The sequence below is a fragment of the Elgaria multicarinata genome, chromosome 5 (assembly GCF_023053635.1).
Source record: "Elgaria multicarinata webbii isolate HBS135686 ecotype San Diego chromosome 5, rElgMul1.1.pri, whole genome shotgun sequence".
Lineage (NCBI taxonomy): Eukaryota > Metazoa > Chordata > Lepidosauria > Squamata > Anguidae > Elgaria > Elgaria multicarinata.
The window spans coordinates 136,781,039-136,803,462 of record NC_086175.1 but is presented as its reverse complement, the minus strand read 5'-3'; the positions used below and the strand labels follow the sequence as shown (position 1 = coordinate 136,803,462).

The window sequence follows — 22,424 nt, the reverse complement described above, 5'->3', positions numbered from 1 at the left end:
TCCCTCTCTCCTCCCCCTAGCCCCAAAGCCAGGCAGTTTGTGCAGGTCGTGATAGGAGGGTATTTGTGGCCGCTCAGAACCTCTGCCAGAAGGCAGGAGCACCGAATGGAGCCGAGTCCTCATCGTAGCTGCCTGGGCTGGACACCCCTCCCTGACTCCCTCCCTCCTTGCTCTTGGCCTCCCCAGGGGCCCTCATCAGCCCAGCACCGCCTCCGCCCTGATTGGGCCCTTTAGGCTTGCACCTGCCAGCTCAGGTGTGCAGAGGAGCCCCGCGGGAGACGCCGTTGCTACGGTGTGCCTGGCTGCACAAGCGAGCAGAGAGAGAAAGAGTTCTCTGGCGGGGCAGGGGGAGCGGCCCACCTTGGACCAGGAGCCTCCGCTGCCAAGATGAATGGCCTGGCCCAGGTCTTCAGAACACGGGCCAAGGACCAGGGCAAGGCGGAGCTCATCCAGACAGGGGAGAGCAGCGCCGGAGCCGCCCCCAAGCAGCGGTAAGTGGGGACGCTCCGACTGAGCCACATATCCAGAGGTGCGGGGCAGAAGAACTATCAGAAAAGGTCCTCTCTCTCTCTCTCTCTCTCTGTCACACACATACACACACACACACACACACACACACCCAGAGGGCCACAGTGGATTGTGGGGGTGGGGCAGGGCGGCCACGGTCTGTGGCCTGGGAAACGGATGCCCTTCGTGGAAGGGGGAGCCAGGCAGTGGTGGGGCCAGGGGCAGAAGCCATGTTGACTGGATGAGAGGAGAGGTCAGAGGTTGGTCTTGGAGCAGTGGTGATGGGCTGGACTTCAACTGTGAGACAGATAGGGCAGCCCTGGGACAACAGTGTCCATTTGATCTGACTTAGGACTTTTCTTCCAAGAAGCTCAGGCAACCCACCTGGTTCCCTCCCCCTGCCAATAATAATTTCCAAAACAGCCCTGTGAGGTTGGCTAAACGGAGGGCATGCAGCTGAGTGAGGGATTAAGCCTGGGTCTCCCCAGTCCTGGCCCAACCGTCGCCACTTGCCACATGGTCTCTCCTTGTGGGGAAGTGAGAAAGAGTGCCTCTGAGCTGGTACAGAATGCCTTCATCTCACCACTGAGCAATTCTGCGTTTGGCATCAGCCCCACTCAGGGACTCCTTCACGGGCTCACATGGCTCTTAAATTGCCACCCCTCCCCTTCAATGAGTCCTTGCAAGTGGGAAAAGGCTCCTGGCTGTCAGGCCCAACTTCCTAGCAGATGCTGGCAACCCCACACAGAGCACCAAATATGGCAGAAGTCCTTATTGCAGCAGGTCAGGGTGCCAGTCCAGCTTTCCAGAGCTTGGGGCAAACTTTGCAGCATTTATAGACCCCCCAAAAAGCAAGGAGCCTAGGCAACGGCTATCACCACATGGCTTTGTTCAAGATAAAGTTCCAAGGCTAAAATCCACACAGAGTCAGAGTTCAAGTCCTGCAATAGATTTCAAGCCAGGATCTTGAGGGTACAGGATCCAAGGCAGAACGCAGGATTCATGAAAAGTCCAGGCAGTGCACGGAATAACGGGCTCAAGTTAAAGGAAGCCAGATTCCGGCTGGACATCAGGAAAAACTTCCTGACTGTTAGAGCAGTACGACAATGGAATCAGTTACCCAGGGAGGTTGTGGGCTTTCCCACACTAGAGGCCTTCAAGAGGCAGCTGGACAACCATCTGACAGGGATGCTTTAGGGTGGATTCCTGCATTGAGCAGGGGGTTGGACTCAATGGCCTTGTAGGCCCCTTCCAACTCTGCTATTCTATGATTCTATGATTCTAAGGAAGTATCCTGGACAATTAAGATGTTGTTCCCAGCCAATACAGGGGAAGGGCTGCTAGAGCTCCTCTTCTGAGGTTTTCTCACCCATCTCTTCCCTTTAGTTGACACCCTAACCTGGGCAAATACCCGCAAAGCCCCCTTTCCTCAGAATCTTCCTCCTGCTTGCTTCTCACAATCACCGGCTGTAAATCGGAGACCTCCCTCTTGCAACTGCCACTGACAGAGAGCCTCCTCCGCTTTTGGCCTGCAATCAGATGAGAAGTTGGGCAGAGCTAAGCTCCTGGGTCCCGAGTTTCCCATGACTGGACTGGGTTCGATATCACCTCGGAAAACCTCTGGATCAGACTCTTGCTCGAAAGCACACAGGAGGTGCATCTTCTGCCCCAGGAATGCTGCGTTTCCATTCCCAAATTGCCTTAGCTGGGTTTGAGAGAGGGGACCAAAATCTGCTCTTTATCCAGCCTCCCAACAAGAACAGTCCCTCTCCCAGAGATAATGCAAGAGCTGGAGCCTGAGAGAGAGAGAGACGCCTCCTGTTCGGGGCGAACTGCAAAGCTAAGGCCAAGAACGCCGCGAAGGCAGGAAGAGACCCAAGAAGACCATTCTGCCCGTCTAGCTGAGGGTGGTCCTCACTACCTGGGGGGCCTGGCTCTGTGGGGTCTCAGGCAGAGAGCAGCCCTCCCGCCTGCTGCTCCGTGGAAGCCTTTTCACCTGGAGATGCTGCCAGGGAATGAAGCAGGACACACACACCCCACTGCCCTGGGCTGCCCACTGCCCTTCCCCCTGGAGCCTGAGGGATCCCGCACCTCTGCCACAGAGCAAGGCAAAGCCTGGTCCAAAGGGATCAGGGGTGTGGGGCACTTCCATGAAGGCCTAACCTGCACCAAGCAGGATATTGCACGATGAAAGCGGCATATAAAAGGCAGGAGCCACACCAAGCAGGATATAGCGGTATGGAAGCAGTACATGGCATGTGTCAATGGACCCCAACAGTTGTCCGTGCACTTCAATACCGCTATAAAGCAGTCGTGTGGCTCCTGCCTTTTATAGGTCCGCTTCCATAGTGCAATATCCTGCTTGGTGTAAATTAGGCCGACGACTCATCTGAACATGTACAAAGGTCTTTCCTTCCTACAGAGCAAAGGCAGCCGGGATAAAGGGAGGTGCCAGGGCCTTCCGCTCAGAGGGAGTCATCCTAGGAGCCCAGAAAGGTAGCATGTGCACTTGCAAATCTCAGTAAACCAATCAGTAGGTTGGAAGACATGATAGCACTCTTCAAATCCTTAAAAGGTTGTCACACAGAGGAGGGCCAGGATCTCTTCTCGATCCTCCCAGAGTGCAGGACACGGAATAACAGGCTCAAGTTAAAGGAAGCCAGATTCCAGCTGGACATCAGGAAAAACTTCCTGACTGTTAGAGCAGTATGACAATGGAACCAGTTACCTAGGGAGGTTGTGGACTCTCCCACACGAGAGGCCTTCAAGAGGCAGCTGGACAGCCATCTGTCAGGAATGCTTTAGGGTGGATTCCTGCATTGAGCAGGGGTTGGACTGGATGGCCTTGTAGGCCCCTTCCAACTCTGCTATTCTATGATTCTATTATTCTAAGGCTGATCCAGACCCTATCAGAGCAAGGGCCCTCAAAGTCAGCCTGCCTAGTGGGTAAAGAAGATCTGAAGCATGGCCTAAGTTTATTTTTCTGGATGGGAGGCAGATTTATCTGACGTTTCCCGTTTGCCATCTATAAGCCCCCCCTGCTGCCCCCTGCCTAGCCAAGCTTCCCCACCCCGCCGCCACCTGTAGCCACTTTCAAGATCAGGGGATCCCTGGCAGCTACAAAGGCCACAGAAGCTGACCTACAGCGTGCCTGCCAGTGGTCCGTTGGGCTCCATCTTGCTTCCTCTGACTGCCAGCCATGGCCCTCCATCACCAGACTGTGAGCATGTGCAAAGTGCCTTTCATTCCCCAGGCTGTGAGCACGTGCAGAGTGCCTTTCACTCACCTCTGTGGAATCCCATGGAGCCAAAGGGCTCCTGAGTCAGAGGCAGGGTCTCAGTCCCAGGGGAGCTCAGTGCTCCTTTGAGAAGTGACGCTCGGTGGCTGCCCAGCACCTGTGCCCCTCTGGCCCGCTACCCTTTCCGGTCCACCCCTTCCGCCCTAGTTGCTTCGGAACTTGACCCTCTTTGTCACCTCTGCTTTTTGCTGCCCAGCAATGACCCTGGCAAAAGGAAACGGATCCTGGACCCGTCTGGGGACTATTATTACTGGTGGCTCATTCTGATGGTGGTCCCCATCCTGTACAACTGGATCATCCTCATTTGCAGGTGACTGGCGGGGGGGAGGAGGTTTCTGCTAACTCAGCCGGGGGCCCCAGGGAGCTCAGGGGAGCTGTAGAGATGGGGGGCAGCAGCAACTGAGTGTCCCACCCGGGGCCTGAGAGGTGGAGGGGCTGGTCCTGACGGGGCAGGAGGGATCGTGAAGCAGGAACGGCCCAGCTGGGAAGAGAGCAGTTCAGCTGCTCAGCTTCTTGCAGTGGAGCGAAGAGCGGCAGAGGTGTTGCCTGCTGGTGCCAAGCAGGGTTTCCCAGTCACGGAGGAAGACCGACTGAGGGATCGCCTGGCACTGGCATCTCCCTGCCGCCTTGGTGACGCTGCAGGGACAGGTGGTGCGTTCAGGGCACGGAGGCTCCCCGAGCCTGAAATGCGGTGTCTCTTTCCCAGGTCCTGCTTTCTGGACTTACAGCAGAAATACCTCTTGGTGTGGCTGGCCCTGGACTACCTGTGCGACCTGCTGTACCTGCTGGACATTGTGGTGCATTTCCACACCGGTCAGTGCCCTCACCCGCTCCGGGAAACACCCTGCAGGCCTCCTAACTCTCTCCCCCCCTGCCCCCCTCCTTCCAAATGGAAGGCTGCGTTTCTGGCAGCAGGTAGCTCTCTTCCTCAGACCCATCGCCAGCCCCTCACCGGCCTTCCGCTCACCTCAGAACCTGCAGTTCTGTGGCCGCCCACTGGATGGCAGCCACTGCCCAGCTTTGGAGGCCTGAGAAGGCTGGACTGGAAGGAAGGAAGGAAGGAAGGAAAAGAAGAATGAAGGAGGTGGGGTGGAATTAAGGAGGGGGAAGAATGGGACTTCTGGACCCTCCTCCGTATCCCCCTCCCCACCCCACTGCTGCCCCACAGAGCTTCGGCTATTCAGCAGTATAGAAATGCAACGAAGTCCCTGTATCTCTGCCGGGGACTGAGCCCATGGCAACCAGAGCATTCTGTGTCCCAAAGGGGGGGGGGCAGGTGTAGGGGGGGGGGCTCTGTGTTTTCTGCAGGGATGTCGTCGAAATCCTCCATGGATTCAAATGAGTTCCGATATCTATGAATCCGACCTGCAGATTCTGCAGTGGAACGGCCTTTTTTTTTTTTTTTTTTTTTGACTGGAGGGGGGAGGATTTGTGCAAATTCACACTTGTGCAAGTGGAAGAAAATTCTTGTACATCCCTAAAAACCGCTAGGTTCCTTCAATGGATGGACAAAAGACACCTGACAGTCTGTGAAATGCAGGTGTTATCGACTGGACAAAGTCTGTGCACCCCTTGTCTTCTGTGACACCCCCAGCTTTTGCACTCAGCATAGCAAGGGGGTGGGGCGGGGGGGCAGGGGAGCCACACAGATGGGGCCCTTGAGAACCCTGCTGTGGGTCGCAGGAAGTCCGATGGGAAAGAGGAGGGGTCTTCATACTGCACAAAGCCAGAGAAGCCCCCACCCCCTCAATCCCAGCACTCTTGCCATGTGGAACACCAGGATTTTAGTTAACACGGGGTGGGGGTGAGGGTGGGGGAGTAGCTGTGTTAATCTATTGCTGCGAAACCTACCCAGAGTCCTTTGGTGGCATCTTAAGGGCTACCAGATTTGTTGTGGCATCAGCTGCCACGGGCCAGAACGCGCTCGCACGCTTCATCACACACATAAAGCACGCTCCGCAGACAGATGGAGCTGCACAAGTGGCACCTGCAACAAATTGTTGCAGCTCAGGGCGCTCGTCTTACGCGTTCCAGCCATTCCACACACACACCCTCCCCCTTCGCCTTGGTTTCCTCCAACAGCCGGGCCACATTCTGAGTGAACTAATCTTGCTGGGTCCGTCCCCCATCCCCCAGCCGCTCGTGGGCCATTGCCATGCCTTGGGAAGTGGTGCCGCCCGACGGCTGCTGGCCTGGGGGTTCCCGAGCCTTCTCAGACCTCCGACTGGCATAGCGATGGCGCTGCTTTACTCCAAGGCTTGAGACGGTTACCCGGTGGATAAGCGAGGGAAAGGGTAACCGGGGGGTGGGGTGCAGAAGTAGGGCTGGGCACAGGCCCTTCCCCCTCCAATTCACCTTGCTCATTTGAAGCTTCCCAATCGGCCCCAATTCAACCCGGATCGAGACGAAGCACCACACCCCTAGCTGGAAGGCCCTCCAGCATAGGCACGGTAGCACCGTGGCTCTGTGGCACATCCTGGCCTTCCGCCCCCAGGGTTCACAATAGCAGAGGAGAAGCAGCCGTCTCACGGGTTGGCAGAGGGGGCGTTTCTCCCATCCCCTGGAGAACCCCAGCTAATAGCAGCAGCCCCACAGCCCAGGGGCCTGCTGTGGGAAGGGGCTCACCCCCCCCCCCACGCAGCTTCAGTGTGGCAGCCCATGGGGCCCGCAGGTGGAGCACCCTGGTGGACACTGTTGTTCACTGCACCCCTGTGGCCCCCACCTGCCAGCCAAGGCCAGCGCTTCACGCTCAAGGTGCCTCCAGCCCGCACGGGCAGAAGCCGCAGGCAGTCCGTCGGCTCGTTAGCCTGTCAGAGGCCACCAGAGGACTCTGGGCTGCTTGCCCTGCACTTGCATCCAGAGCCCCTGGGTGGAGCGCACTGGCCCGAAGGGGCTGTCAGGACATCCCTGCCGGGACCCATCAAGGCTGGGCAGGAGCTGGTGAAGATGGCCAGGGCAGGGAGAGGGCAGAGGAGTGAGCTGGTGGCAGGAGAAACAGAAGGTGAGAGGGGGGGGGAAGCAAAGCTGGTGGGGGAGGGGAGGACTTGGGGAGGGGGACTAACATGGAGAAGGTGGGGGCAGGGCTGCTCCTGGGAAGGTCCCCTCTGGAGAGCCGGAGTAGGAGGAAATGAGCAAGGGCACTGGTGTGTGTGTGTGTGTGTGTGTGTGTGAAGAGGTGAGCCCCCTCCCCCCACCCCGTCCCACTCACCATCCTTCCCCCTGGCCAGGCTAGGGGAAGACTCCCCTGTGGCTTCAGTGTGGCGGGGCCATGTGTTTTCTTGCACGTTTCAGAAGCATGTCCTGAATCGAAGCCCCCCCTCCATCGACCGCTCTCAAGAAGGCAAACTCCATGTTAGGCATCAAGATAAGAAAAGGAGCTGAGAATAAAAGGGCCCGTATCGTACTGCCCTTAGACAAATCGATGGTGCGACCACACTTAGAATACTGTGTACTCGTCACCACACCTAAAAAATGATATTGTGGAGCTGGAAAAAGCACAGAAAAGGGCAACTCAAATGATCCAGGGGCTGCAGCATCTCCCCTATGAGGGAAGGATACAACAGCTGGGATTGTTTAGCTTGGAAAAAAGGAGGCTGAGGGGAGACAGGGCAGAGGTGTACAAAACGATGCCTGGTGTGGAGAAGGTGGACCGGAAGAGATTTTTCTCCCTCTCCCGTAATACTAGAACCCAGCGGGGTCATTGCATGAAGCTGATTGGGGGAGATTCAGGACAGATGAAAGGAAGTCCTTCTTCGCAGTGCAGAGTTAGGGCATGGCTGGACCTACAGGCGGAGAGGGGAGGATCTTCTGATATGGTGGTCGTGAGATCCTCCCCCTCAGTCCACACGACATCCTGGGAAGAAGAGGACGTTGCACCCGCCATTTTGTTTTTACTGAAAATGAGCGCAGGAACACTCTATAGAAAAGTGGGTGGGTTTTTTTAAAAAAAAAAAATCCCACAACCCCCCCCCTTCCAATGGGCACAGAGCTCCTGAAGAGCTCCATGCCCCGTGCCTGGTTCCTGGCTCCCCGTGTTTACTCGAGAGGAGCTGATACAAACCAGGATGGCCGCCCATACATCTCACGGTCTCGGGATCATCTCAGGACCATGGGGAAAAACAGGACCAAAGTGTAGGGCAATATCCTGGGGAAATGCAGGGATCTTCCCTCCCTGCTCCCGGGATACCCGGTGCATCATGTGGACGCACACAGACGATCCCGGGATGATCCCCGGGATACCACCCCGTCTAGACATGCCCTTAAACTCTGGAATTCACTACCAGAAGTTGTAATGATGGCCACCAATTTGGATGGCTTTAACGGGGCTGGATAAATTCCTGGAGAAGAAGGCTATCGGTGGCTACTAGCCCTGATGGTTGTGTGCCACCTCCAGTATCCAAGGCACTAAGCCTGTGTGCACCAGTTGCTGGGGAACATGGGTGGGAGGGTGGTGTTACACCATGTCCTGCTTTGTCGACAGCTGATTGGCCACAGTGTGAACAGAACATGCTGGATTAGATGGACCCTCGGTCTGATACAGCCTCAGGGTTCTTCTGATGTTCTTCTGTGACTGTCGAATCAGGCAGAAAGGAGCCCCCCCCTCCCTTACTGACTTGGGCATTCTCACGCCCAGCAAACATGGCAGCATCCTGCCCAACAGAGCTCATGCCACCCATCCCAGCACCATGTCTGTGGAGAGCAGTGGGCCTTGTGGGGTATGTGGAGCAGAGGCTGGGGTCAGCTGCCCAGTGACTGGTGGGGCCATCGCCAGAGCTTCAGAGGCCCAGGGAGGCAGGTCTTCGCCAAGAGGGAGGGAGGGAAGGGCTGGCCGCTGGGGCTGGGGGCTGGCCCAGGCCACAGTCCCTCCCCTGGCCCCGCCTCCAGGCTCCTTCTTGACCTGCCTCTGCTCCCTCCCTCGCCAGGGTTCCTGGAGCAGGGCATCCTGATTCAGGACCGGTCCCAGATCTCCCGGCGCTACCGGCGGACCTCCACCTTCTTCTGGGACCTCGTCTCTGTGCTCCCCACAGACTTGCTATACCTGTACCTGGGGATGAACACACCAGCAGTCCGGGCCAACCGCTTCCTGCGCACCCCTCGGCTCTTTGAGGCCTTTGACCGGATCGAGACGCGCACGGCCCACCCCAACACCTTCCGCATCGCCAAGCTGATGCTCTACGTCTTCGTCACCATCCACTGGAACAGCTGCTTCTACTTCGCGCTCTCCGGCTTCATCGGCTACGGGGCGGACGAGTGGGTCTACCCCAACATCAGCGCGCCCGAATTCAACCGGCTCCTGCGCCAGTACCTGTACAGCTTCTATTTCTCCACGCTCATCCTGACCACGGTGGGCGACACGCCCATGCCCCAGCGGGAGGAGGAGTTCCTCTTCATGGCCGTGGACTTCCTGCTGGCCGTCATGGGCTTCGCCACCATCATGGGCAGCATGACCTCCGTCGTCTCCAACATGAACCAGGCCGATGCGGCCTTCTACCCCGACCACGACCTGGTGAAGGACTACCTGCACACGCACTGCGGCAACCACCGCCTCCGGCGCCACGTGGTCGACTGGTACCAGCACCTGCAGATGGAGAAGAAGATGACCAACGAGCTGCAGATCCTGCAGCACCTTCCCGAGCGCCTGCGGGCCGAGGTAGCCGTCAGCGTCCACCTGCCCACCCTCCGCAAGGTGCAGATCTTCCAGCACTGCGAGCAGAGCCTGCTGGAGGAGCTGGTGCTGAAGCTGACGCCCCTGGTCTACAGCCCCGGCGAGTACGTCTGCAAGAAGGGCGACGTGGGCCGGGAGATGTACTTCATCCGCGAGGGGCAGCTGGCCGTGGTGGCCGACGACGGCGTGACCCAGTATGCCGTGCTGGGAGAGGGGCTGTACTTCGGGGAGATCAGCATCATCAACATCAAAGGTGAGTGAGCGAGGGGCGAGCCGTGCGGGTGGAGGGAAACTGGGGCGCTCTGCCTTTCCCGGTCCTGCCCTTGAGAGCTGCTTCAGCGAGTGGCAAAGAGGCTGGTCAGGGAGCCTCAAACCACTCAGATCCTGGAGGTGGCGCGCCCTGACCTCACCGGGCCCATGGCCAGATGTTCCCTCCCCACCGGAGGGGCTTCCGGGCAGAGGAGGCCTTCCAGGTGCAAAGGCCCCAGGGCATCTCGGGCGGCTGCTCCGTCCTTTCTTCTGGAGTGGATTTCCCAGAGTCAAAAAAGAGGCAGAAGAAGCACTGGGTAAACACACCGGGAGGGTTGCCAGTGGGAAAGGCCTGTGCACGAGGCAGGGCAGCGGCGGGGGCCGCGACTCAGAGCCCGGCCTGGAAGCCCCCCTGAGCCGGTCCCTCGCCTGACCTAGAAGACTGTCTTGCTCCATGCCACGTTTTGTGGCCTGGTGTGCTAACAGCTGTTCTATCCTCTGCTGTGGGGCTTTGTTTTTAAATGTTACTTCTTTGTTCTTCTACAAACGTGGAATGTTCCGTATTCTGTTATTTATTGACTATGTTGGAGCCCCCAGGTGAAGGGAAAAGGCTCCGGAAGGCAGGTCAAGAACCTGCTGAACAAATCCATAATCACAAGGAAGCCGTCAGTACGGCAGCCTCCCTTTCAGGTCTCCTGTGCAGATGGCTGGCCGATGGGCGCAAAGCATCGTGAACTGCTCATGAGCTCTGACGACCCTTTCAGACCACGACCCGGCCCCGGACCTTTGCAGAGGGGGTGGGAGCAGCTTGTGTCGCGTGACCCTATGGAAAGGAGGGCAGGGCTCCTGCATCTTTCACAGTGGCACAGGAAAAGGAATTTCAGCAGGTGTCATTTGTGTGCATGCAGCACCTGGTGAAATTCACTCTTCATCACCACAGTTCAAGCTGCAGGAGCCCTGCCCTCTTTTGCATCTGGTCACTCTAGTATAGCTCCTGCAGCCTTAACTGTGGTGATAATGAGGGAATTTCACCAGGTTCTCCATATATACAAATGACACCTGCTGGAATCCCCTTTTCTCCGCTGTACAGCTCACGGGCCTCTGCCTTGTCTCGCTCCAGTCCTTTGCTCCAGGGCTCTTGGGAGACAGAATTGGGGGGGTGGGACACTGGGGGTTGCTTGACAACCTGAAAGGAAGCCCCTTCCACATGCCTGGGCACAGAGGGGACGGGGCAGCTCTGGAATCCCCTCAGCCCCCCACCAGCACCATGGGCTCTGCTCCTCAGCCCTGGCGTGCTGCCCCACGCCGCCCCTGCCCCTCCATGCTTCTTGGACGCTACCTGGAGAGGGATCCTGCCCTGAAAGGCAGCCATGAATGAAACATCTGAGATGCAGGACGGCTGAGCCATGCCCTTTTGCCCCTGGCAGAACCCAAAAGGACCCTGGACGAAGAGCAGCCCTCCCTGGGCTCTGCGACCCACCCACCCCCTCAGGTCCAAGCTCTGTCCCTCCCTCCGCCCCTCCCCCTCCAGGGAACAAGTCCGGGAACCGGCGCACAGCCAACATCAAGAGCATCGGTTTCTCGGACCTCTTCTGCCTGTCCAAGGAGGACCTGACGGAGGTGCTGGCCGAGTTCCCCAACGCCAAGACCCTGCTGGAGGCCAAAGGCCGGGAGATCCTGCTCAAGATGGACAAGCTGGACATCAACGCAGAGGCCGCAGAAATTGCACAGCAGGAGGAGGAGCAGCGTCGGGCGGCCGCCCTCGAGGAGGGCCTGGACCTGCTGCAGACGAAGCTCGCCCGGATCTTGGCTGGGCTGGAGTCCAGCGCCTTCAAGATGGCCCTGCGCCTGGAGCACCTGGAGTGGCAGATGCGCGAGTGGGGCGATGGGGAGGAGGAGGAGGAGGAGGAGGAGGAGGAGGAGGAGGAGGAGGAGGAGGAGAGGGAGGCAGGGGCAGAGCCTTAACACCCACAAACACGCACGCACCCACACACAAACACCGCCTCCCTCCGTCAGCAGGGCGTCCTCCCCTCCGGGCCATTTCCCTGTCCAGGTGACTGGCTGAGACAGAGGCAGGGAGTCAGCCAACCTGTGCCTGGACTGCACCCCTTCGTGATGGGGGGTCTCCCACACACACACCACGTTCTCTGAATGGAGAAGAGGCTGGAGGAGAGTTCTAGCCTGACACGCTAGCTTTCTAGCATGTCAGGCTAAAACATAGCCTGACACGCAATAGAAGCTAAAGTATAGCTTCTATTAAAGCTATACTTTAATAGAAGGATAGCTTCCAAATCACGTGAAGTACTGGTTCCTCTCTATTCGGCCCTGGTTAGGCCTCATCTAGAGTATTGCATCCAATTCTGGGCTCCACAGTTCAAGAAGGACACAGACAAGCTGGAGCGTGTTCAGAGGAGGGCAACCAGGATCATCAAGGGTCTGGAAACAAAGCCCTATGAGGAGAGACTGAAAGAACTGGGCCTGTTTAGCCTGGAGAAGAGAAGATGGAGGGGAGACATGATAGCACTCTTCAAATACTTAAAAGGCAGTCACACAGAGGAGGGCCAGGATCTCTTCTCAATCCTCCCAGAGTGCAGGACACGGAATAATGGGCTCAAGTTAAAGGAAGCCAGATTCCAGCTGGACATCAGGAAAAACTTCCTGACTGTTAGAGCAGTACGACAATGGAACCAGTTGCCTGGTGAGGTTGTGGGCTCTCCCACACTAGAGGCCTTCAAGAGGCAGCTGGACAACCCTCTGTCAGGGATGCTTTAGGGTGGATTCCTGCATTGAGCAGGGGGTTGGACTCGATGGCCTTGCAGGCCCTTTCCAACTCTACTCTTCTATTGATTCTATGCACAAAGACTGGATGGATGGATGGATGGATAGACAGACCAGCCTCCCATAAAAACCTCAGAAGAGCCCTGAGGCTGGATCAGACCCAGGGTCCAGCTAGTCCAGCATCCTGTCCACACAGTGTGGTCTGAACTTTGCCACCAAACTAGGTCAGATCCAAAGTCTTACCTTGATGGGGGGGGGGGGCAGAGGCTTAATGCCTCTTTGTCATTTTCTTTCCAAGGTACGGTGATGGGGGTGTGGGTGTTGCTAAGCAACCCCACCCGCTTACTCAGCGCCTGCCTAGTTCCGATTCCCTGGTCCAGCCTGTCAGGCTTCTGCCTAAGGATGCGGAGGGCCTCCTCCCTTCCCTTCCCCCCCCCCCGCCTCTTCTCCTCCCCCCCACCCACTCTGCCCCCCTGCTTCCCCAAAGGTTGCCTCTGAGCTCAGCCATTGTCCTCCACTAATCATCCCCTCTTCAGTCTCTTTGGATGTTACTGCTAGCCAGTGCGGGGGAGGGGGAACGATGAGGCCTGGAGCCCAGGGACAGGCAGGGATGGCTCAGGAGGGATGAGGCCTCTTGGCCCTCCCCATGCCCCCCCCCCCCCCGTCAGCAGCTGTGCCTCTGTCCTGCTCAGCCCAGCAGGAGCCCTGCCCCCTGGCACCCTTGTGGGATTGACGGGATGCCAAGGGGTGCCTGCAGGTTCCGGAGGGGAGGGGAGGGCACAGGGCAGGGGGGGGGTCCAAGCGTTGGGCTAAGGGGCACGTTCACGCTCCAGATGCCCTCCCAGAGCAGCAAAAGCCCAAGCAGGGACTCCACAGCCTGGGCCCAATGATCACAGCAGGGTCAGGCTTTCTGCTGTACAATCACCTGCCCACACAAACACCCTCCAAGTCTTGTGATGATCCAATGGGCCCTTGCAGTTCTAGATGCCCCCACCCCATCAGTGATTAGCTCAGTCTCCAGAAGGAGCGGGGGGATTTTCATGGGGGGGCTGGAACTCTCCCCCCCCACCGCACCATAAGATGCCCACAATCCAGCTCCTGAAAATGCCCAACTTTTCTGGTGAAGGTAGTTATCTTAGGAGTTGTTTAAAGTGCTGGTTTTTTGTTTGTTTAATATAATGCATTTACTTTGAGTTGTTGCACATGTAACTATTTGCCAAGCTGCCTTGGGCTTTTCTTTTCTTTTTTCCATTTTGCAAACCAGAGGGCAGCATAAAAATGGAGGAAATAAATAAATAAATAATCCTCTTGGCCTCCCAATTACTCCTGATTAATAGAAGTTGATATCTTCTATCACATCACACCAGTCCTTTTCCAGTTTCATTGGCTGCCAGTCCAGGTCTGGGCCCGTGCTATTTTATTGTTTTACTCTGTACAGCACCATGTACACTGATGGTGCTATATAAATAAATAATAATAATTTAAAGCCCTAAACGGCTTGGGGCCAGGCTATCTGAAGGAACGCCTCCTTCCATATGTACCTGCCCGGACCCTAAGGTCATCCTCAGGGGTCCTTCTTCGCAAGCCCCTGCCAAAGAAAGTGAGGCAGGTGGCTACCAGGAGGAGCAGGGCCTTCTCTGCTGTGGCACCCCGGCTGTGGAATGAGCTCCCTAAGGAGGTTTGCTTGGCAGCTACATTATATGCCTTTAGACGCCAGATGAAAACCTTTTTATTCTCCCAGCATTTTAACAGTCTATAAATAAATTTTAACTTGGTGTTTAAAATTTTGTAATTTTGCATTGCTGCTGTTTTTATCTGGTTGAGCTTTTATATTGTATTTTATATTATGGTTTTATACTGTTGTTTTATACTTTGAATGGTTTTAATTTTTGTGAACTGCCCAGAGACCTCCAGCTATTGGGCGGTATAGAAATGCAATAAATAAATAAATAAATCTTGACCTCTACAGCAAAGGGGCAGCTGCATGTGACCCAGGAAGCCACAGCGTGGCCGTGGCCGCTCAGGCGGCATGAAGGCAGCCACGAGGGGAGGCAGGCGGATGGGCCGTGGTGTCGTGGGCGCGGTGCGCTTCGAGAGAGGTGCGGTGGAGGGCGAAGAGTCTTCCGCAGCAATCTGGACGAATTCCCTGCTTTGGATTCTTGGCACAATCCGCTTTGCCCATGAGGAGTCCCTGAAAGCCATTCTGGCTGAAAGGCCCTGGAAGCACTGCCTATAAATAACAGCACTAAGCATTCTCTTTCATTTCCACTTCTTCTTTTGAAATGTTAGACATATGCTTATTAGTAATTAGAATGATTATGAAAACTGTCAATTAAAGAAGAAGAAGGAGAAGAAAAAGGAGGAGGAGGAGGAGGGGGTGGGGAAAGGCTGAGGGCCAGGTAGTTCTGGGCAAGAGGCAACAAGGAGGGCTCTTCCTCCCCCACTTCGCTCCCACCTGCTTGTGCCATTCTGCTGGTCCCTGATGGCTCTGGAGGCCAGCAAATGCCTCTGGCAGAGCGGACCTGGCCTGCCACATGCACACACACACCCCCAGGATGGCTGGCAGAGACAACGCTGACGGCTCAGCTGGGCTTGTCACTTGCCAGCCCCACAGGCAGCGAGCTGAGGCAGGGGGACGTTTGCCTCGTGCCCGGGCCGAGCGTGTCCTGCGCCTGGTGGAACCAACAGGGCCCAGCTCAGCAGGGGGACCTGCCCACGAGTGCTGGGCCTGCTAGGAGGCTGCCGGTGCCACCGCCACGGACACTTTTCAAAGATGCCTGCCAGGCCCTCCTCGCCCGCCTGCTCGGCTGTGTCCGGGCTCAGAGAGTGCTGTGACGGCTTTCCGTGAGTGGGGCTGGGTCAGCGCAGCTGGAGCCTGACCTCAGGGGGGCCACGCCAGGGAGTGCAGCACCACGGCCAAGGGGGCCTGCCGTGGCAGTGCTGGAGCCCTTTTTCAGGACAAGGAAAGAGAGAGAGAGGAGATCGGGGCTGGTTCTGGGAATGCCCCCACGGGTCCTGGGTTGCAGGTTGGGGTGGAAGGGCCGGAGAGGCTGTGCTGCCACAGCTGCCCGTGGACTGAGCTTCTTCTCAAGGAGCCCAACCAAGCTGTGAGGAAGCGGCCGTGGCGGGCCCATTCAGCCCCCGTTTCCCTTCGGCTTTTGCACTTGCTTCTCCCTGCACAGCCCACTGGAGCCCTTTCTCCGTGCATCACAGACCATGACGGCGCAGGGGCCGTCTGGTGCTGCTGCATTCCTGGGATTAAGGCAGAGGCCAGCCGGCGATGCGCTCTCGCCCCTGGTGCCCCACCAAGCCACAGTCCCTGGGCTTCTCATGCCAAGGGGCCATGGGCCTGGCTCAGGCCTGGTGGGGCTGCCTACAAAACAGGCCCCCTTTGCAGAGTGCTTATTCCTTTCCGGGCCAGAGGCCGGTGCTGTCTGGCTGCCTCCTGGCACGCTTTGTCTGGCCTATAAGCTCTGGATGCGCCTTGTCAAGTTCCGGTGCCTTCATTGGGTTTAAGGGGTGGCCTGAGGAGGGAGGGAGGGAGGGAGGGGGGAGCTGGTCCCGTGGCCGTGGCTCTCAATCCTTGCCTTCCTCTTGGTGCGCCAGGAACAATCTCCTGGCCTGGCCTACCTCTCCAGATTGTTGTGAGGCTGAACATGGAGAATGGAGGAGGGCAACCAGAATGATCAGGGGTCTGGAAACAAAGCCCTATGAAGAGAGACTGAAAGAATTGGGCATGTTTAGCCCTGAGAAGAGAAGACGGAGGGGAGACATGATAGCACTCTTCAAATCCTTAAAAGGTTGTCACACAGAGGAGGGCCAGGATTTCTTCTCGATCCTCCCAGAGTGCAGGACACGGAATAAGGGGCTCAAGTTAAAGGAAGCCAGATTCCAGCTGGACATCAGGAAAAACTTCCTGACTGTTAGAGCGGTACAACAATGGAATCAGTTGACGGCTGAGGTTGTGGGCTCTCCCACACCAGAGGTCTTCAAGAGGCAGCTCGACAAGCATCTGTCAGGGATGATTTAGGGTGGATTCCTGCATTGAGCAGGGGGTTGGACTGGATGGCCTTGTAGGCCCCTTCCAACTCTGCTATTCTATGATTCTATGATTCTATGGTAGGAGATGCCCCACACCCTGCCCTTGAGGGAGAGGCCATGGGGTCGCCATTGTTGAAAGTGATGCGGCCGTGTTCTGGGCTGGCCCGGGGACACCCAGGCAGTGTAATGGCCAAACCAGGCTTTTCCCCCACGCCGCCCCAGCCACGGCCAGCCCTCTCTCCCAGGCCCAGTCAGCGCTGGCAGGCCCAGCCCTGATGAGGACCAGCACTGCTTCTCTGGCATTCCTTGATGGACGTGACCCCCCAAAGCAACCCAGGAGCCTTTCAGAGGCTGCTTCTCTGCCCCTGCCGAACCATGGAGGGGTGGGCGGGGCTGAACTGCGCCCCAGAATGTATGTGACCCCTGCTTATGCTCACCGGCTGCCCGTGGCCACTGGGCCCATCCCCAGGCCTGGCAGGGGTGAGTGAGGAATACTCAAGAAGAGGGGTACTGTGCCCCTGAGCATGTGCAGTGGCCCTTGCTGCTGAGGAACTACAAGCAGCCGCTGCACACCAGGCAGGGGATGTGGTTTCTAGGCAAGCATGAGCTCCAAAACCTATTTTTCCAGACATTTTTCTGGAAAAGCAGCAGGTGATGACCATCCTTTCGTGACCATGAGCAGACGACATCTTCAGGGCGGTCCTCTCCGCTGGGCACCCCGTTCCCTCATTTGTACGGAGTGGGGGCCATGATGAAGTCCAGCCTGTCTCCCCCCCTCCAAGGCCGCAGTGCCCCATGGCCAGCGCCACGCCACCCCCGCCCACCCCAACAAAGGCCTGCCACCGTTTGTCTGGAAAAAGCAGGCGGCTGGTGCCGTGCTTGGGCACAAAACAGGGGAAATGAAATTACGCCAAGATAAGAAAAAGAAATGCAATATTCCAGCAGCAAATCCGGGGGCTGTGTGTTTGGGGGGGGGGAGGCTAAAAATACACTGGGCTGAGCTAGAGAGTGGTGGGGGGAAGAGGCCTGAAAGAGCAGCTGGGAAACCAAAGGGGCCCGAGGACCATGCAGTGGCACAGGAGGGGCCCGACCCCTGACGCCCCGCCCCGCCCCACCCTCACTGACACCACCCCCACCCCGATGGGGAAGAGGCCAGGAGACCCTTTCATTTCTAGCCAAGCGGGGAAGGAAGCACCAACAGGCCAGGAGGGATGATGCCCCGTTGGTGGGGTGTTTGGCACCGATGTGCATGTGGATGGGCTAAAGGAGCGAGCCAAGTGCATTCCACACGTGCTCAGAGGCACTGTCATCTTGATTATTCCTTACCTAGCCATGGGCACCGGTTCAAATCCAGCCCATCTAGCCCTCCATGGAGAAGGCCTGCTGGGCACCTCGGGTGTGGCCAGAGGGGCTCCCCTTCGCCCCCGGGGCCTGCCCCGGAACGGCTGGGCACTGGCAAGCGCTGGGCCCGCCAGGGTCACGCCTGCTTCCCATTGGCAGTCCGCACGCGGCGCGGTGGAGACAGCACGTCAGCGTCGCGCCCGCCGGCCCACGCTGCATGGGATCCGCGGCGGCCCCAGGCCTCCCGCCCGCCGTGCGCTGCCTGCCCGGTCCTCGGCCCCGGACGACGAGGCGCGCGAGGGGCGGAAAGCTCGGCTCATCCCCCCCCCCCGAGAGAGGCGCGGGGGCCGCGGCGCTCGCTGCTTGGAGTGGCTTGTCTGCTGGCGGGAGCGGTGCCGCCGCCGCCGCGGGAGAGGCCAGCCAGTCTGGCCAGCCAGCCTTCCACGCCGGCCAGGGCCGGGGAGTCCCCGCCGCCGCCCACGCGTCAGCGGGCCGGTCCCGCTCGTGCGGGAGGCGCCTCCCCCGCCCGCGCGCCCGCCTGCCTGCTGCGGAGGCGGAAGACCAGCCGCTGCGGAGATGCCGGGGGCGGGAGGGGCTGCGACGAGCCGCAGAACGAGCTGAAAGCAGAGGGAAGGGAAGGGAAGGGAAGGGAAAGGAAGGGGGGCAGCAGTGGGGCCACTCGGCCTTCTCCTCCAGGCGATGCCAAGAGGCCAGGATCCATTCTGCCCACGCACCCCCCCCCTCGGCTTCCTTTTGGCAAATGCCCCAAGGCTGCTCCCGCTGCCGCCCCCCGCCCCCCCGCCAGAAGAACTTCACAGCCCTCCCGGGAGAGCCTCCGCGTCAGCCCTCCCAGCTCTGGAGAAGTCCACAGAGCCGTCCTAGCTGCTCTGGCTGCGGCATTCCCGACCCCTGAGCTACTTGATCCAGGACCCCACTGCGAGGAGGGGGAGGAGGATCCCCTGCCCGCCCCCTCCCGGAATCCCAGACGCAGGACCGCAAACGAAACCCCCAAGAGGCCATTTCTGACCAGGGTGCAAAGCCAAGCAAGGGGACGCTTTGCCCCACCAGCCCTGGGGGCTCAGAAACCCAACGGCCTTCAGAGGAGGATGTGCCTGGACTCATTGCCTGAAGAGCAAGACCTGCTCCCTCACTCTCTTCAGTTTCTCTGCGCTTGGCTGTGGCAAAGACCCTCCAAGTGCCCTGTGGATGGGTGGCGCGCTTCTTGCTTCTGACCTGGGCACCTCAGAAGCGGGCTCCCCGTTGAAAGGGCGGCTTGTTCCTCGGCCCAACTGTATGGTGGGGGGGCCGAGTCACTCCCTCCCCCACCCCAGGGGGCCTCCTGAGCCCGCTGCTCAATGGCACAGCAGCTGTGAAATACCCCCAGTGAAGGGGTCTGACTGCCAGGTGTCCCTTTCCGCCTCCCTCTTGGCACTGCGCCAGCTTTCCTTGTGATGCCGCTCTGTAAGGGGCAAGGTGAGGGAGGCGCAAGAAGGGGCCTGGGGGAGGCCGAGGCCCCTGGGCTTCCGATGGAATGGTGGCGCGTTGTCCCCACTTGGCCCTGAAGGAGCTGAGGGTGGCAGGCCAGGCCCGGGGAGAGAAGAAGGGGCGGCAGGCCGAGCCAGGAGGGCAGAAGCCCAGCAAGGGTCTTGATCCAGTCAGGAGGCCGCGTTCAGGCACGGGATGGAGGGGCTACGTGTGCCAAGGAGCAAAGCAAAGGAGGATGGGCCTGCGTGAGGAGGAGTGGGTGCCCCACCTTGCTGCTGCACAGCCCACAGGCAGAAGGGCATGATGGTGCTATATAAATAAATAATAATAATAATAATAATAATAAAGGGCAACACTGCGGCAGCCCAAGCAGCTTTGGGGAGACACTGCAGCAGCGGCACCCTTTGCTGCCCTCCGGCCCCGCTCCAGCTCGGCACCGCCTGCTCTTGCGGAAGGGCGTTTTCTGTCTTTCTGGTCCAGCTGCTGTGCCGTCCCCAGTCGCCCACCTGGCAGACCTTAAGCAGGAAGGGAGGAAAAGGGGATGGGCAACATATTACTGGCGTTATGCCCACTGGGCTCCACCTCCAGAGCCCAGTGGAGCTCAGCCCCAGAAAAGGCCCAGCCTACCCCAGGGGGCTGACGCGCCCTCTCCGAGCTTCACAAATTAAGGCTGCTGGCTTGTGTGGTTCTGGCTGGGGTCTCAGTGGGCGCTGAACCCACTGAACTCTTCTGGCCATGGGGTCTGAGCAGCCTGTGCAGGGGGAGGACTGGGGGGAGGGAGCATCCCTTTCGCCATGGCCGTGTCTAAGGCCAGGCCAGGAGAAGGCCACGTGCGACTTCAGGGCTAGGCTCAGAGGGCACGGCTGGCAGCCCTCAGGCCTTCATTGCAGCCCCCAAGGATTCCCTGTCCCCAAATTCCCTCCCCAGAGATTCTCCTGCAGATCACTCTTCCTTCACTAGAAAGGGGGGGTCTGTGTAAGGATCACTGGAGAGGGGGCAGAGAAGCCCCCAGTAATCCTGATACAGATGGCTCTTCATAAAACCTGTGTCAGGACCACGATGGGGGCTGGGGCCGTGCAGGTGGGTGGGTGGGTGGGTGTGCACAAGGCTCCAGCCCAGCATCAAAGGCGGTCCTTGGCGCCAAAAAGGATGTGTTCCCCTTAGACGAGGAACTGCTTCTCCCTCCATCCTAAGAGCTTGTTTCCCAAACTAGAACAGGTGCGTCTGAGAGTCACCAGATCAAGAGAGAACACAACCACTGTTTTGGGCTTCAAGAATTAAAGTGTGTGGGTCATGGCCCCTAAAACTTCTCTCTAGCCAGACAATACAAATATGGTATCAAAGAATATATATTTTATTTCTCAAGCAGTCCGAGAGAATAACAAGCTTTAGTGAAGCAGATGATGCAGATCACAAACATCCCTAACTACACACAGCCTATAATGAGTCATTTTTCTCAATGTCTTCTGCTTATAACCAGGAATACCCGGACCGAGGAACCCCTGCTAAGCTAAGCGACGTGCCGCTTCTAGCACTTGACCCTGGCATTCGTGGCAGCCGCCCTCCATTTCCAAGAATATGTCGCATTACTCATAGTTATCTGACCACCCCTACACAGAGAAGCAGTCGCACCTACAAGATACAATCAATTCTCACCCATCCTACCCACTACAATGCCTGTTCCGCTACGAACACACGCGCACCATCCCCGGCAGAGGCAGCAGGAGCACCAAGCGAGGAGAAAGCGAGCGTCCCTGGCCAGGAGGGGCCGCACGAGCACAAGGGCCAGGGAGGACAGAGAGCCGCACACAGGCAGGATCAGGCCACGGAGCAGGGCTTCCCCTGGGCAAAAAAGAGGCCCTGCGCAGGAGGAAGCGCCTTGGCAGGAAGCCCGGGGCGGGGCGGAGCGGGGGAGCCCAGTGGCCCCTGTTTGGCGGAGCAGCCTCCGCGGCCCGTTCCACGTGGGTGGGGACGGATGCATCGGACAGCCGGCGTCTGCCGCAACGGACCTGTCCGCCTGCCTACGCGGCGCCTGGCTGGTGTTGCTGCAAGCCTCTAAGGCGGCTCCCCACCTGCCGTGGGCTCTCCTGGGCTCCACGGGGGACCGGGCAGGGTGAGGGGCAGCCGAGAATCCGGCTTCGTTCATGCATCCCACACGGCGGCGCTCAAAGAGATCTGGGAGCCGGGTGGAGGGAGGCAGAATGAGGGTCCCCAGCCCGGAGCCGCTTCCTCCCGGCCATCCTCCGGGGGGGGGGGGGTGGACTGTGCAGGAACACCAGGAGCCAGCCCTGCCATGCGGTGGATCTCGGCCTCTCTAGCCACGTGGGGGCTCCGAGTTGCTAAGAAAGGCATTCCTGCAGGGAAGGGATCATGGACGGGGGGGGGGGCAAAGTTACTGGGGGCCCAAAAGGGGGAAAGGATGAGTCTGTGGGACGGGAAGACATTCGCAGAACGAGTTGAGAACACTCTCTGTTGTCTCTCAATCCATGGCGGGGGGGGGGGGGCACCAGAGCCAAGCAGCCTGGGGGAGCCACGTGCCGCCGCCACTATCAGTGGCCAGTGGCAGCTCTTCACTGGAGGGCTGCATGGCAGCCAGCCAGCTAGCCACAGGGGCGGTGGCCTTTCTGCAGCCACCAACAGCCCCCAGAACTGGACTCAACCCGGCCCGAGCCCTGCAGGCGCCCCGCTGTCCTGGAAAGGGAGTCCCTCGGGCCCGGCCGGGCCCCATGGAGAGCGCGGCAGCTGCCCGGGCCGCCTCCCTTCGCCCTACTCTGCTGCCCTGAAAGGGGCAGGGAATCGCCGCGAAGGAGGCGAGGACAGAAGCGGGCGGAGCCCCCGCCGCGCTTTAGACGTGAGCAGGCTGGCAGGCGCGGGAGGGGCGGCAGCGGACTCTCCGCCTTGGAGGCCGGGGGGGGGGGCGGAGGTCTTCCAGTGATGGCGCGCGTAGGGGCGGGCTGCAGCTCGGCTCCTTCCCCGCCCCCCCGCCGCCCGCTCGCAGCCCCTCGGGCTCGGGCACGCGCTCCTCTCAGCCCCGCGCGCTGCAAGCGCCGTCGCCAGGTA

The 22,424-nt window shown here is 58.9% G+C and overlaps 1 protein-coding gene across 1 annotated transcript; it reads left to right on the top strand.

Annotated features, from left to right (window-relative positions):
- Positions 1 to 387: 387 nt before the first annotated feature.
- On the top strand, positions 388 to 11,684 carry CNGA4 (cyclic nucleotide gated channel subunit alpha 4). The gene is made up of 5 exons (XM_063127764.1): positions 388 to 491; positions 4,002 to 4,115; positions 4,512 to 4,618; positions 8,728 to 9,723; positions 11,251 to 11,684. The coding sequence occupies exons 1-5, from the start codon at positions 388 to 390 to the stop codon at positions 11,682 to 11,684; spliced, it is 1,755 nt and encodes a 584-aa protein (XP_062983834.1).
- Positions 11,685 to 22,424: the final 10,740 nt, after the last annotated feature.

Coding starts and splice junctions, on each gene's coding strand:
- CNGA4 (XM_063127764.1), top strand. CDS start 388: ATGAATGGCCTGGCCCAGGTCTTCAGAACACGGGCCAAGGACCAGGGC. Junction 492..4,001: donor GGAGCCGCCCCCAAGCAGCG/GTAAGTGGGGAC, acceptor TTTGCTGCCCAG/CAATGACCCTGGCAAAAGGA. Junction 4,619..8,727: donor TGTGGTGCATTTCCACACCG/GTCAGTGCCCTC, acceptor CTCCCTCGCCAG/GGTTCCTGGAGCAGGGCATC.